The following is a 12,323-nucleotide window of genomic DNA, read 5'->3' as shown; positions in this document are numbered from 1 at the left end:
TATATGAAGTCTAGGACCAAAACAAAACAAAGCAAAACAAACTCAACAAATAATTGAGAATAAATAAAATTTTATTGAATGAATAAAGAAACGGTCCACCACATCCTCTAAATTGCTTTTTAAAACATCCAGGTTAAATTAAATACAGATTTTTAATTCTTATTTTTCTTCTTCTAATTGCAAAATTTCCAAACAAAATACAACCCTCAACAAATCTTTAAGAAAGCATAGCTAGGAAACAGCAACGGGTGTCACGGAATACAGTACCATATACCTTCTGAAGAAAGACACAGTTTATGCTCACAAACATTTCGGTTTAAGCGATCAGTTCCACAGAATATCTAACATGCACGATGCAGAGGAACAGGAATAAAAGCCAAGATCCATGAATTGTTTTCTAGTAATAGAGGCAAAATATACAGTTTATGTAATTCACACATTTCAAAATGGCTACTATAATAATTTTTCCATCAAGATTTCAATAACCAAAAAAATACTTTAGAAAATAAGTTGACTCAAGCTTCCTAAGATGGAAGCATACCAGATTTGTGAGCTTTCTGGGGCCTGGTGTATTTTCAGGTGGAAAGAAATGATGCATGGAGAGAAAGGAAAAGTGTAAGAGGTATCACTTGATTCTAATTGAATTAGGTTAGCTACGGGTGTTCCACGCACAAATCCTTACTTGAAGTGTGTGTGTGTGTGTGTGTGTGTGTGTGTGCGCGTGTGCATGCATCTGTATAAATTCCTGTAGGCACAAGTACATTATTTGTCATTCTTCATGGCTGAAACGAATCATTGGGGTTAAATTCAGACTTGTATCCGAGAATACAAAACCAGAGCCTAAAGGATATGCTCATTTTTGAGGGTCCTTATCTATTTATTATCTTAAAGTTGATTCATTTCAACATAAGAGCATTGACATGCTAGCATAGAACATTTCTTCATTAGGGTCTGGAATTATTTAATGGAGTTGTCCTGAACTGATTAAACCAGAAAGGAATATAGGAACTCCTTTGCTATTTTTCTGTGTGCTACCAAATCATTATTTTCACCAGCTTCAACCAAAGAGACACAAGAATCAGAGTTCCCTTAGGCTATTCTGCCTATGGTAGAATAAATTCCCCTGGAATCTGCCTGCAAAGAGCAGGTAAAACATTTATTTTAATTCGCTAATTTTTCTCCAGTTTTTTTTTTTTTTTTTAACTCCATACCATCTTGGAAGAAGATTCCACCATTACGTATTGCCCTTCCAAGGAAAAACAAAATAGTGAGGCAGGAAAGAAATGTGAACTTTTAAAACAAATTAACTACTTATTTGGGGAAAAAATATTTTTAACATTTTCCTTGGAATAAAAAAAAACAAACTATGATCACTTTTTTTTTTAGCATCTCTAAACTCTTCATAAATATTTATTTATCCTATCCTCCATTCTGGGAAAGACTCAGGTATTTTGCTTATTTTACAGATAAAGAAACAGAGACTCCAGAGTTACAGAAAAATTAGAGAATGTGTCTGAAATTCATCTGAATTATTTAAACCCCCCTTATTTCCAGAAATTCACCTGGGAGTTCTCCTAATGCTACTAAATATTTTACAGATTTTTATCTTGATAGAGACGTCAAGAAACTTAATGCTAAAGATTCAAAAAAGCGAAAATTAATCAAGAAAGAGGATAAGGTGTCTCTGAAATCAAAATACTGAAAAAATAAAATATAATTTACCGATGAGTGTTAAACAATACAATTACATTCAGATGATCTCATTTGAATTATTTCGGGGTTTTAACTCTCCTTAAAATACACAGTAAAACCATTTATACTATGTACACATAGACATTTAGTTATCTTTTGGTAGTGACCACTGTAGTCAATGCTAGCATAGAGTTCAATGGATTCTTGCATCACTAACTGGGGAAATTACAAGGATCTGCCTCTAGTTTGCAGATAACTCATTGAATATGTGTAGAAACGTCAAATTCTTTGGAATTTTGAACATCACACAATTCACTCTTACCATACTATATGAAAATAATTCATGTTTCTTAGGTGTATTAGAATACCTCTTATTGTAACAAAACTATACTTGTATCTCCATTAATTTCCAATCTAAACTTCTCAATCCTCCCATCTTTCCCATCTTTAAGTCTCACTTTAAAAAGTATCTCTGTTTTCAGTTAAGAGGCAGAATGAATTTTAATCTTAGACAGTTAAAGAACATTCTGTGAGAAGTCTACTGAATCTATTGGATATTTTAGGAAGACCAAAACTTAATTATTTTTCTGTTGCTCTAGAGATATTTAACCAGATTATATATAATTCATGTAGTGATTTATACGACTATAAGGATAATTTTTAAAAATCATTTTAAATTCTCAAATATCTTTGTACATTAAAAAATCAGTTTCAGCATCATCGAAAAGTAATCCTTAAACCTGAAAATTAGAACTGTTTTCTGCATTTTAAAGAAAAATGTACATTTATTTCAGTCTTAAAATGTTGAAATATTTTAATTTTTATTATTAGAGAAAGGTTTTCTATTCTCTTATATGTTAAAATCTGGCGAATTAGTGTTTATGCGATACTACAGAAGAGACATTTTCTTTATGCTTGCTCTTAGCATTTATGATGCGATTCTCAGAGGATTAAAAAGTGTGTTCTTTCTCTGTTTTTGCAATTTCAAGTCTATTGCTCTTTGGAGTTTAAAGTGATCATTATTTACATACTAACAAAAGGCAGCCTGTTTATGGTTCTAAATACCATATATGCAAACTAATATATAATTAGACAGAAATAAGAGGCAAACATATTTTTAACAAATATGTAATTTTTTTTGCACCGCCAGAATTTTAAAACATGGTATTAGCAACTTTTTTAGCATATTGATGACCACTTCATTGTTGAAGTTTAGGAGATGCTGTGCATTCTTCAAGCAATGCTTTAGTAATTAATTTTCTGAAATAGTGATCCACTTAAAACAAGAAAAGGCAATTAGTGGTGAAAAGGACTTTGAGATAATAATCGAAGAAACTGTTCATCTTACTGGTAAGGCACATTGATTTTCAACTCGACCGTAAGCAGAAATACTTTGAGGCCAGGTTACCCAAGGACCCTGTGAGGGACCTCGAATAAAAGCCATTATAGGTAAATTTGCCTTTAACTTTACAACCAACTTATACGTAGCCTTTATATAGACTCAGTCTAGAATCTCAGTTTGAAAGCTACTTTGGGAGTGTGTGTGGAGAAGTTGAACAGGAGGGGGCTTTGATGAACAAGGACAATTTGGGTGTCTGACCCGGTCACTTTTTTAGATCTCCCCTGACAGCCTGATTTTTTTTTTTTTTTTACTTTGTCAGCAATTCTATCCATTAAAAGTTGATGGGAGTAAGAAAGCAACTATTTTTTAAAATGCAGTATCTCTGTGAAGTTGAAAGACTCTCAGGCATTCAGAATTTGTTCAATTAGATTGCTTCCTTTTGAACATCAAGCCAAGATTCATGGAACTGGAGATAGGTCATTTTGTAGCATGGAGTATGCTGACAGGCCATGGGGAAGGGGTGAGATGGAATGGGCTACAGCAGGGGGATTATAGAACATGGGGCACAGGGCATCTGGGGAGAAAACACACATAATGGGGATCAGTACAGAAAGGACCATGGACGTTCTTTAGCTTTGACACATAATAGACATGAAAAAGGAGGAGGAAGAAGTGTTTCTTTGCCTTTTATTGGCTGCTTTGCCTGAATCTCTATTATTGGGATCATAACCTAATTAGGTATAATAGATTCTATAACTCAGTCATGAATTGAATGGGGTTTACTGGATTCACTCGGGAATCTAGCATTGGCTAATATGGGTATAAGAAAATACATTCTGAGTTTTAAATAACCAATTTACAAGTGAACATTTAAAGGCAGCCCATTTATCATTTGAGGATTATCCAAATTAACCTGTCCTTACAAAAGTTGGCTTTTGACTCCTTTGGGAGTTACTGTCCATAGTATGTGTTATTCAGAGCTCTAGCTCTACCCACTGCTAGTCTCTTGACCAGTTAATTTCTCATTGGGTGTCTAAAAAAGTTAGGTAAGGAATAAAAAGAGAAAGATGCACTGAAACTGTTCCATTAGTTGGCAGTTCTGATTAAAATCTTACTTTGGTGAAGGGCACTATTTTTCAAAAAGGCAGTTTGATTTTAATGGCTCATTTCCTTTCTCCACATTCCTTCTTGATCACTATGACTGTTATAAAAAGCCCTTCAGTTCTTTGGAGAGAGGGGTGCTTATGGGATCCATAAGGCATTTTGAAACAAAGGGCCAGATGAATTGCACCAACTATCCCTCTTTCCCTGGTCTATTTTTGCATGTATTTGAGCTTCCCCTAGGGGTTGCATGAATGCTACATGTCTAATGAACATTGTGCAAAATAATAAGATCTAATGAGGCCAAAGTGCGTGGTTATTTCTCCTTTTCAGGCATGCACTGCATGGGCAACAAGGAGGAGTACATTCTTCACCAATGCCAACGTTACAGCTTAATTCCATCTGCATACTTTTGGACATTTCTAGATAAGTTCTGAAAAGACTCTACTCTTCTCAACCTTGGCTTCTCATTGGAATCACATGGGAAGCTTTAAAAAATACTGTTGGCTAGGTCACAAGCCCAGAGCTTATGACTTTCTGATTGGGGCTTGTGGCCTGGGCATCGGGATTTTTAAAAGCTCCCTAGGAGATTCTAATGTGCGAGCAAGGTTAAGAACCACTGCTCTAGACTCAATTCACTTTATATAGAAACATATTGATTTATATAGAATTTTAAAGTTCAATTTAGGTCAATAAATATTGAGTGCCTACTCTTATAAGGTACATGAAAACTTTTGACAGTCCATACCAACAGGCAGCTAAAATCTAGTGTAGGCAAGACTGGGCTAGTGCAAGGGGAGAGGGCAGGCAGGTATATGGAGGCTGTGCTTTATATAAAATACTATGCAAAGTCATCCTCTCCTCTTCCAGACTCAAATTTGCTATGAGATTGCAAAGAAAGTAAAATCGTATTTGGTTGGGGTCTGGGGGCTCAGAAAATATTTCACAGAAGCAGTGGCATTTGAGATGGACTTTCTAAGATTTCTATAGGTGTGTACTAGGGAGAGAGGCTTCAGGTAAAGGCAAAAGGGAGGCATGTACCTAGAAAGCAGGGATCTATGTTAAGTATGCTGCCACATTGGGTATATTTTCTGAGTAATGAGTGAAAAGCTTTGGGATCATATTGGAGTAAGCTTTGAAGGGCAGAACAGCTGGCACCTGAGTTGGCTCCAGGGTGCCACTGGGGATTCAAAATTGGGGAATAAGATGACTGGAGCAGTATTTAGGAAGAATGAGCCAATGCTGAAGTCTGGGCTGGATTTGAGGGGGGAAAAACAGCAGGACTAGGGGCAAAAAGGCCACTTAGAAGTCTTTTATTATGGTTGAAGTAAGAAGTATTGATGGAAATTAATAAAGTAATGAAAGTCTGAACTGGGGAACTGCAGGAGGATGAGAAAGAAGGGCTGAATGTAAAAAGAACAATAGCGTTATAATTAACAGGACTTACGAATTGATTGGACAGAGGAAGCAAAAAATGACTTGAATGTTTCTTGTTGGTTTACTAGGAATGTGATGGTGTCATTAATAGAAATTATTAAACTAGGTTGAAGAATCATTTATGAAAGAAAAAATAATCTGATTTTGGGTATGTTGAGTCTAAATATATCCAGCAGAACTAAAATTTCTTATATAAGTATTCCTCACTATAATTGAATTCTAAGAGAATTGTCAAAACAGGGCACTGATTTGTTCAATACAGTGGTTCTCAAGAAGGGGGATTCTGTCTCCCAGGGAACATATGGCAGTGTCTGGAGACAATTTGTATGGGCACAACCCTGGCAGGGGCTGCTATGCTACTGGCATCTAGTAGGTAAAGGCCAGGGATGCTGCTAAGCATCCTACGGTGCACAGGACAGTCCCCCGCAACAAAGAATTACCAGCCCCGAATGTCAATAATGCTGAGGTTGAGAAACCGTGCTGTAACATAATCCAATAACTCAAATTTCAGGATTTTTCAGGCTTTTATATTGTAGGTTAGACAGCACCATCTTGTGGCCAGTAATATTTATCCCAGTTTTCTGTTGAACAGTAAAAGGCAACAGATAAAAAATATTCAGAAAACTAAGACATATAGAGATGAAGAATATCCTTTCATGAGAGAACTGTCTAGGATTTATAGAAATAAGTGTAATTGGGGGGAAAGGTGTACAACTGTGAAGGAGCAATCCGGAGTTAGAAAGTTCTCTTTGGTTATAAGAGATTTTATAATAAAAGCCAAAATGGAAACATTTTACAAGATGCATTCTGTATGAAATGCATTCTATGTCATTACAGTCACCCATATTTTTAGTATCGTTCCTAATGTACATGAAAAAAGGAAACAAAATCTAATAATTCTGCTGAATAATTGACCGAAACCTTTATTTAAATATGTAACCTATGGCATTTTATTTTATTAAGAAATAAAGATTGAAAATAAGATGATTTTAGAGTCATGAAAAATATAAGATGAAGAGCACTAGAAACTTCTATTTGATAACGAATAGATTTTTTTGCCCCAAGAAGCAGCACTCTACATGCCTTGTATCTTACCTCCTCTTCTAGATTGTAAGCTCCCTGAGGGCGGGGACTGTGTCTTATCCATATCTTTGTATCTCCCATAATCTCCAGCATAGCATCTTATATAGAGTAGACACACAAATGATTTTTTTTGAGTGAATGAATTTATTTTTATACTTGAAATCCTTGCCTCAAAGTGAAGAAAAATTAATTTCAAGCCTTTTTAAGCAATTACTATTTGTTTACTTGAGTAAGAAGCCTGCTAAGTGTGCCTGGCTCAGAGACTATCAGACACTTGGACTCAGGGAATTGGCAATAGACACCTCCAATTCATATCACTGGTGATCCTGGAGCAAATTGCTGTGATGAGCATTCCCAGGGCAATTTTTGGACTGGTGTGTGAACTGTATATTTCTCTATCTAATGTAAGATTCGCTCATCCAACAAATATCTGTCGAATGTCTATTTTGTGCTAAGCACTCTTGTAGGTCCTTGGGATATCACAGTGAATGTAAGTCTAAAAATTCTGTGAGTTGAAAGGCATATTTTGAATTGGTGGGTTTGAATAAAGATGCATATTCTCCCTTCGTTCCACTTTCCCAGTCAGCATAGTATTTTCTACGTAGAAAGTGAAATTTGATTAATGATCTCAAAGCAGTTCATGACTATCAAAGACTTCTCCTTCCACAATCACTGCTCTACTGGAGCAAGTGAAGAACAACATTCTCTCATCGCTTCCTGTCCTTGTTTGCATCTCTTCTTTTCTCACTGCCTCACATGCTTCCAGTCTTTTGGGGAAACAGGTGGAGCGGGAGCATCAGTATTTAATGGACAGATGTTGACTCTTGCATATTTTGCAAGTGGCAATTGAAACTAGTAGTTTTTTAAGTGACCCTTCAGAAAATTTCTTTCTGGTTGGTTTATTAACAACGTTTTAGTTCTAGAGCCTAGGGATATATAAAGTCAGAAAGAAAACTCACCCACCATCGTATCCAAAAGAAAATGGTGCAGGTAGGTGGGTGGGGCCCTGTTTTGGCTACAGAATAAGTGCACTGTGCAATGTTGAGTGTTTCGGTGATTTTTTTTTTTTTTTTTGATATCTCAAGCACATTTTGGCACCTTACTATGTGGCTCAGTACACCCAGGATAAGCAAATCAAAAGTGCTTCTCCACATGTGTAAGTTGTATGGCATGATCTCCTAATGCTAAGTAGAAGCTGACTTAATGAATCCACCAAAACTAGTGCTATGATTGTAATCAATGAAAGGTGATAGAGACCTCCTCACCTTTTTCCTTTGCATCATTTGGTGCGTTAGCGATACCTAGGGTTACTACTGCCTAGCTCTTCTCAGCCCAAACATACGTCCCCTAATTACTCCTAGTAGGGCCTAAACATCCCTAACACAGCACGGGGCAGGGGAGCATGCTAGTTTTTCCCAAAGCAGTGGATGGCAGCGGCATAGCATCTTTGGTTCATCTGTATTGTCTTCTCACATTTTTGTTGGACTCTTTAGAAGGCACAGTCCTCCATCTCTCCTGCAGCTAAGTCTGCAAGAGTCCTCAGCTGACTTATACAAAGCACTGCTTGCCACAGGTCCAGCAACATGGGAACTTACTCATCTCCAGTTGTTTGGAAACCACTGGTTCTGGCTTGTCCTCCTTCTCCCTCCACCGCCCGCCCCCTTACACAGCAGGCACCCAGATATTCTTAAAGTTCATCACTCTCCACTACACTCCGAGCAGAGCACGAATACAACATTGTGCTTTCCATGGAGGAGAAGGCAGAGAAAATGTCAAGTCCTTTACTGGTGAGAGATCCGTAGCGACTGCCACTGGGCCGGACGGACATGGGCGGAGGGATCTGCTGGTGCCACTGAGCTGGAAAATGGACCAAATAACGTGTTGCAATGAAAGGAATACAGTTTAGGAGGTAAACTGCTGGGGTGCAATCTGTTGCCACTCCAACACTTTCTGTGGGATCTTGGTAAAGCATTAAAATATATCTGGGTCTGAAATACCTCATTTGTAAAAGAGAACAATAAAATTTTCCTTCCCTGTCAGGAATAGGGAAATTGGGCTGGTGATCTCTTAAACTGCTAATTCTAAAACCTATAATTCTAATCCAGTAAGATCTGAGACTATAAGAAGAAAGAGTGGGTGACTAGTGTGATTTATCAAAATTATCTTCTCTCTCTGACCTAGCATGGGGTCTGCTAGGTAGTGTAGAGAGGGCTGTAGGCTCTCAAGGGAGGGCACCTCGGGAGGTGGAAACGCGAAATCTGCAGAAATGAAGCCAAAAGGTGGGTCCGGACTTTGGAAAAGTACCTACCCCATGCCCTTATCACCCTAATCAGCCATTACCTACCCACCACCTTAAATCAGGTTCTAATGAGTTATAACGAAAGCTGAAAAATAACTTAAGTGCAATCAACCATGGTTCAGAGACAAAAGAAAATGTATTAGCATTTCCACGTTCGCTAAGCATCGTTCAAAGGTGACTCTGTTTTTAGCAGACAAAATCCTTAGGCTTGAACCATGGCCTGGATGAAAAATATCCATCCAAACTGCTCAGTCCTTGCTGTCGTTTCCAATTCAGAAATTGCCAAGCAGTCTCCTGATTAGGTTTCTAGAGACCGTGAGGTGGAGAAGAGAGAGCACCAGGTGGGGAACACTGATGCTCTCTGGGTCCTGGAAAGCTATGGACCCTTTAGCATTCTTTTGTTGATTTCATTATTTTGAATCAGATTTTCAGAGTGTAAGTACTTCTGCGTGAATTGCAAAATCAAATTTCGGAAGCTACAGAACTGAGGACAAAACTTACAGCGATTCCACTAAAGAGCAGGCACTCAGCAGGCTGAAGTGAATAGCTAGCCAAGCCTCTTCCCCAGCCCTCCTTTCACCTCTTAGCTTTTCCCTGCTTCGATACCTTAACCAGACTACTATAATTGCTATTATTAGAAGCCCTCCTTTTGATGAGAGAGGGGAGCCTACTGTCCCCATTCCTCAGACAGGCAGGAAGTGGTGGGTGTAGGGGATGATTTTAGCCCAAGTCCTTCTTCCCGTCCCCTGCTCCCAGTTACAAATGATGAAATAGCGCCCCCTATTGGTGCTGTGGAATCAGGACAGGAGCCAGGAAGAGGTGAGCCAGGACAAACTGAACTGGGAACTCGGCCACTGAAGGACAGGATTGGGACAAGAGTCATCAGTTCCAGGTTTATTGGTACTGAGTTTGAGATCTATTTCCTCCTGACATGGTGAAACCGGTGATATCGTTAAGGGACTTAGCCTAGATTAAGAAATGTATTACTGGCCTCTCTTTCCATGGATACTCCCAAGGGAAAGTACATTAGAGTCAGCTTCCTTTAGCGCTGTTTCTTTTCAAGTCTAAGAATAAGGGATAATAACCAGAAAGCTGTACATTTTCTCCAAATATTAGACCTAGGGAGAAGGGCAGGCAATGCCCCTCTTGTATGGTACTAAAAGAGGGGGAGATACCTGGGGTGTACCTATGAATAGCAGGGACCTCAGGTTCTAGACAGTCATTCTTATTTGTTATTCTGGTTAATCATGTTAAACTAGTAATAAATAAGAAACTTTTTTAAGCTGACCAATTTTTTTTTTAAGGGAGAAAAATATCACTCTTTTGGATTAAGAAATATGTCTTCAGAAATACCAGGTAATGTCAAAATTATAGAGGATAGGAATACATAAACACACTAATAAAGATTAATTTGTTAAATCCTTTTGAAAATTAGAAACATGGCTCAAAAGAATAATATAAAACCTGGGATTTGCATCCTGGTTGTAGTCACTTAACCTCTCTGAGTCTCGGTTTCTTCAGCATTTAAATGAGGGTAACAACAAATACAAAAATCTTATGGAGTTGGGAAAACCTAAGGATAATGTTTTGTAAGTAAAAAAATCACTATAGAAATGTCATTTGATATTATTAGGATAGATCTCTATTATTAATCTGATTGTAGCATTGGAGCAATAAATATTTGTGGAATGAATTAACACATGAAAGGGGTCTGGAAAATTCTGCTGGGAGCAGGTATGGGGCTGAGGGAAATGACATCTCTAGTGGAAATGGAGTTTCAGTGGGTGGCCCATGGCATCAATGAGAGGGCATGAAGATGCTGGATGGTCAGAAGTACAAGCATATGTAAACTCTGAAGTAGCTGTAATTCCTGGTATTAAAGGCCCTCTTTTGGAAGAAGTTTAAGGTCTTAATAAAATGTAAAAGTATACAAAAGCCCTGAGGTAACTAGGATGAAATGACTTTAAACACTAAAATGTAATCCAACCAATTCATTTACGGAAACATACTACATTTATCCTTTCAAAAAAGATTTTTAAGCTGCCCATCAAAAACAGACATTCAACTGATGCCATCACACTTACCGTATATATCCAACCTAGCAGTGCATGACACAATGCCGGCTTCGTTCTTGGCTGATAGTGTGTACCACCCAGCATCTGATTTCTTGGCTGGCTGAATGAGGAGGCAGACATACCCTGTCGTGTCCTGGTGCATACTGGAGAAAAGAAAGAATATAGCCATATTATAGCTGGGGCCAGAAAAAGCCTTGTTGAGTTTAGGGCTTGGGGAAAGTCTTGGGATAAATCCAGCAGTGCATTGCTTACCCTCTCCTCCCTTAGGGAGAAGAAGCGGGGACTCAGCTTAGAGCAACCATCAAAGGCAAGCTTGAAGGTGGAAAGAAGTTGCAGAATAGCAATTAATCTAGTGAGGCTGTGATGAGGGTCAACAGCCAAGGCTGAGACCTGTTCTAGCTCTCTGCACTGCTCCAACTCTAGGGGACCCTCTAGGGGTGTCCTCATTGTCACAACCAAAGTCCAGAAAAATCTCTTTTCCAAACTAGTTTGGAAATGTCAACAAGAACTTTGTTAGGAAGCTATGTAGAAAGTAGACCAAAATGGGAGCCCAGGGATAGATGAACTGTTAGTGCGGAGTGGGTATTTCTCAATGTAACCAACTGGGCATGTGCAGCATTTAGCTAAATGCAGTTCAGGGCCAAATCATCATGCTCTTCCTTCTGTTTCCTCAACACCAGTGGTTCTCTGTCTTGGCTTCAAATAGCAATCCCGGATATTTCAGGCTGGGTTTAACATGTTACATTAATTTAGACTGAAGTGTTAACTCAAATATTCTCTGTTCTTGCTTAAGTTTTACCAGAGAAAAATCTTGACCTATATATACATTCTTAGATGCCCAAATTCTGTCAACTACAACATCCTCAGAGACAAATTCTGTGAAGAAAAAATTCTTAGTAGGAATTTTTGTACACCAGCTGCCTTTGTTCGATTGCCCCTTGTGATATAAAACCAAATGGCAAAGAAATAAGGTTGGTTAGGGGAAATCAAGCAAGGCGCCCACTTTAAGAAACTGGATCCTTAAAGTTACTTTAAAAACAACCATGTCGTGATAGATGGAGAAGGCATATAACTACTAAAATGTTTTGTTTTGCTTTATTTTATTTTAGCTTCTTACTGTCAAAGAGGTTTTTCTGGGTACTAATATGACTGAAGACACATGACGAAAGATATGCAGGACGTATCTGTGGGACATCTATACAATGAACTATGCTTCAGCAACAAAAAGGAATAAATTCTTGATACAATAACATGGACAATCGTCAAATGCATCATGCTCAGTGAAAGAAACCAG

At 38.1% G+C, this 12,323-nt stretch overlaps 1 protein-coding gene across 1 annotated transcript in view; it reads right to left on the bottom strand.

Moving 5' to 3' along the window:
* Positions 1–8,110: 8,110 nt before the first annotated feature.
* The window catches only part of MYPN (myopalladin), a 53,430-nt gene continuing 49,217 nt past the window's right edge, over positions 8,111–12,323 (bottom strand). The window contains 3 exon segments of the mRNA XM_011372181.1: positions 8,111–8,512; positions 11,039–11,172; positions 11,773–11,905. Of these exon segments, the coding sequence (XP_011370483.1) occupies positions 8,343–8,512; positions 11,039–11,172; positions 11,773–11,905 (437 nt within the window). The 3' untranslated portion in view covers positions 8,111–8,342.

Source organism: Pteropus vampyrus, unplaced genomic scaffold (assembly GCF_000151845.1).
Source record: "Pteropus vampyrus isolate Shadow unplaced genomic scaffold, Pvam_2.0 Scaffold202, whole genome shotgun sequence".
Taxonomy (NCBI): domain Eukaryota; kingdom Metazoa; phylum Chordata; class Mammalia; order Chiroptera; family Pteropodidae; genus Pteropus; species Pteropus vampyrus.
The sequence above is the reverse complement of the archived record's forward strand: the minus strand, read 5'-3'. Positions and strand labels throughout refer to the sequence as shown.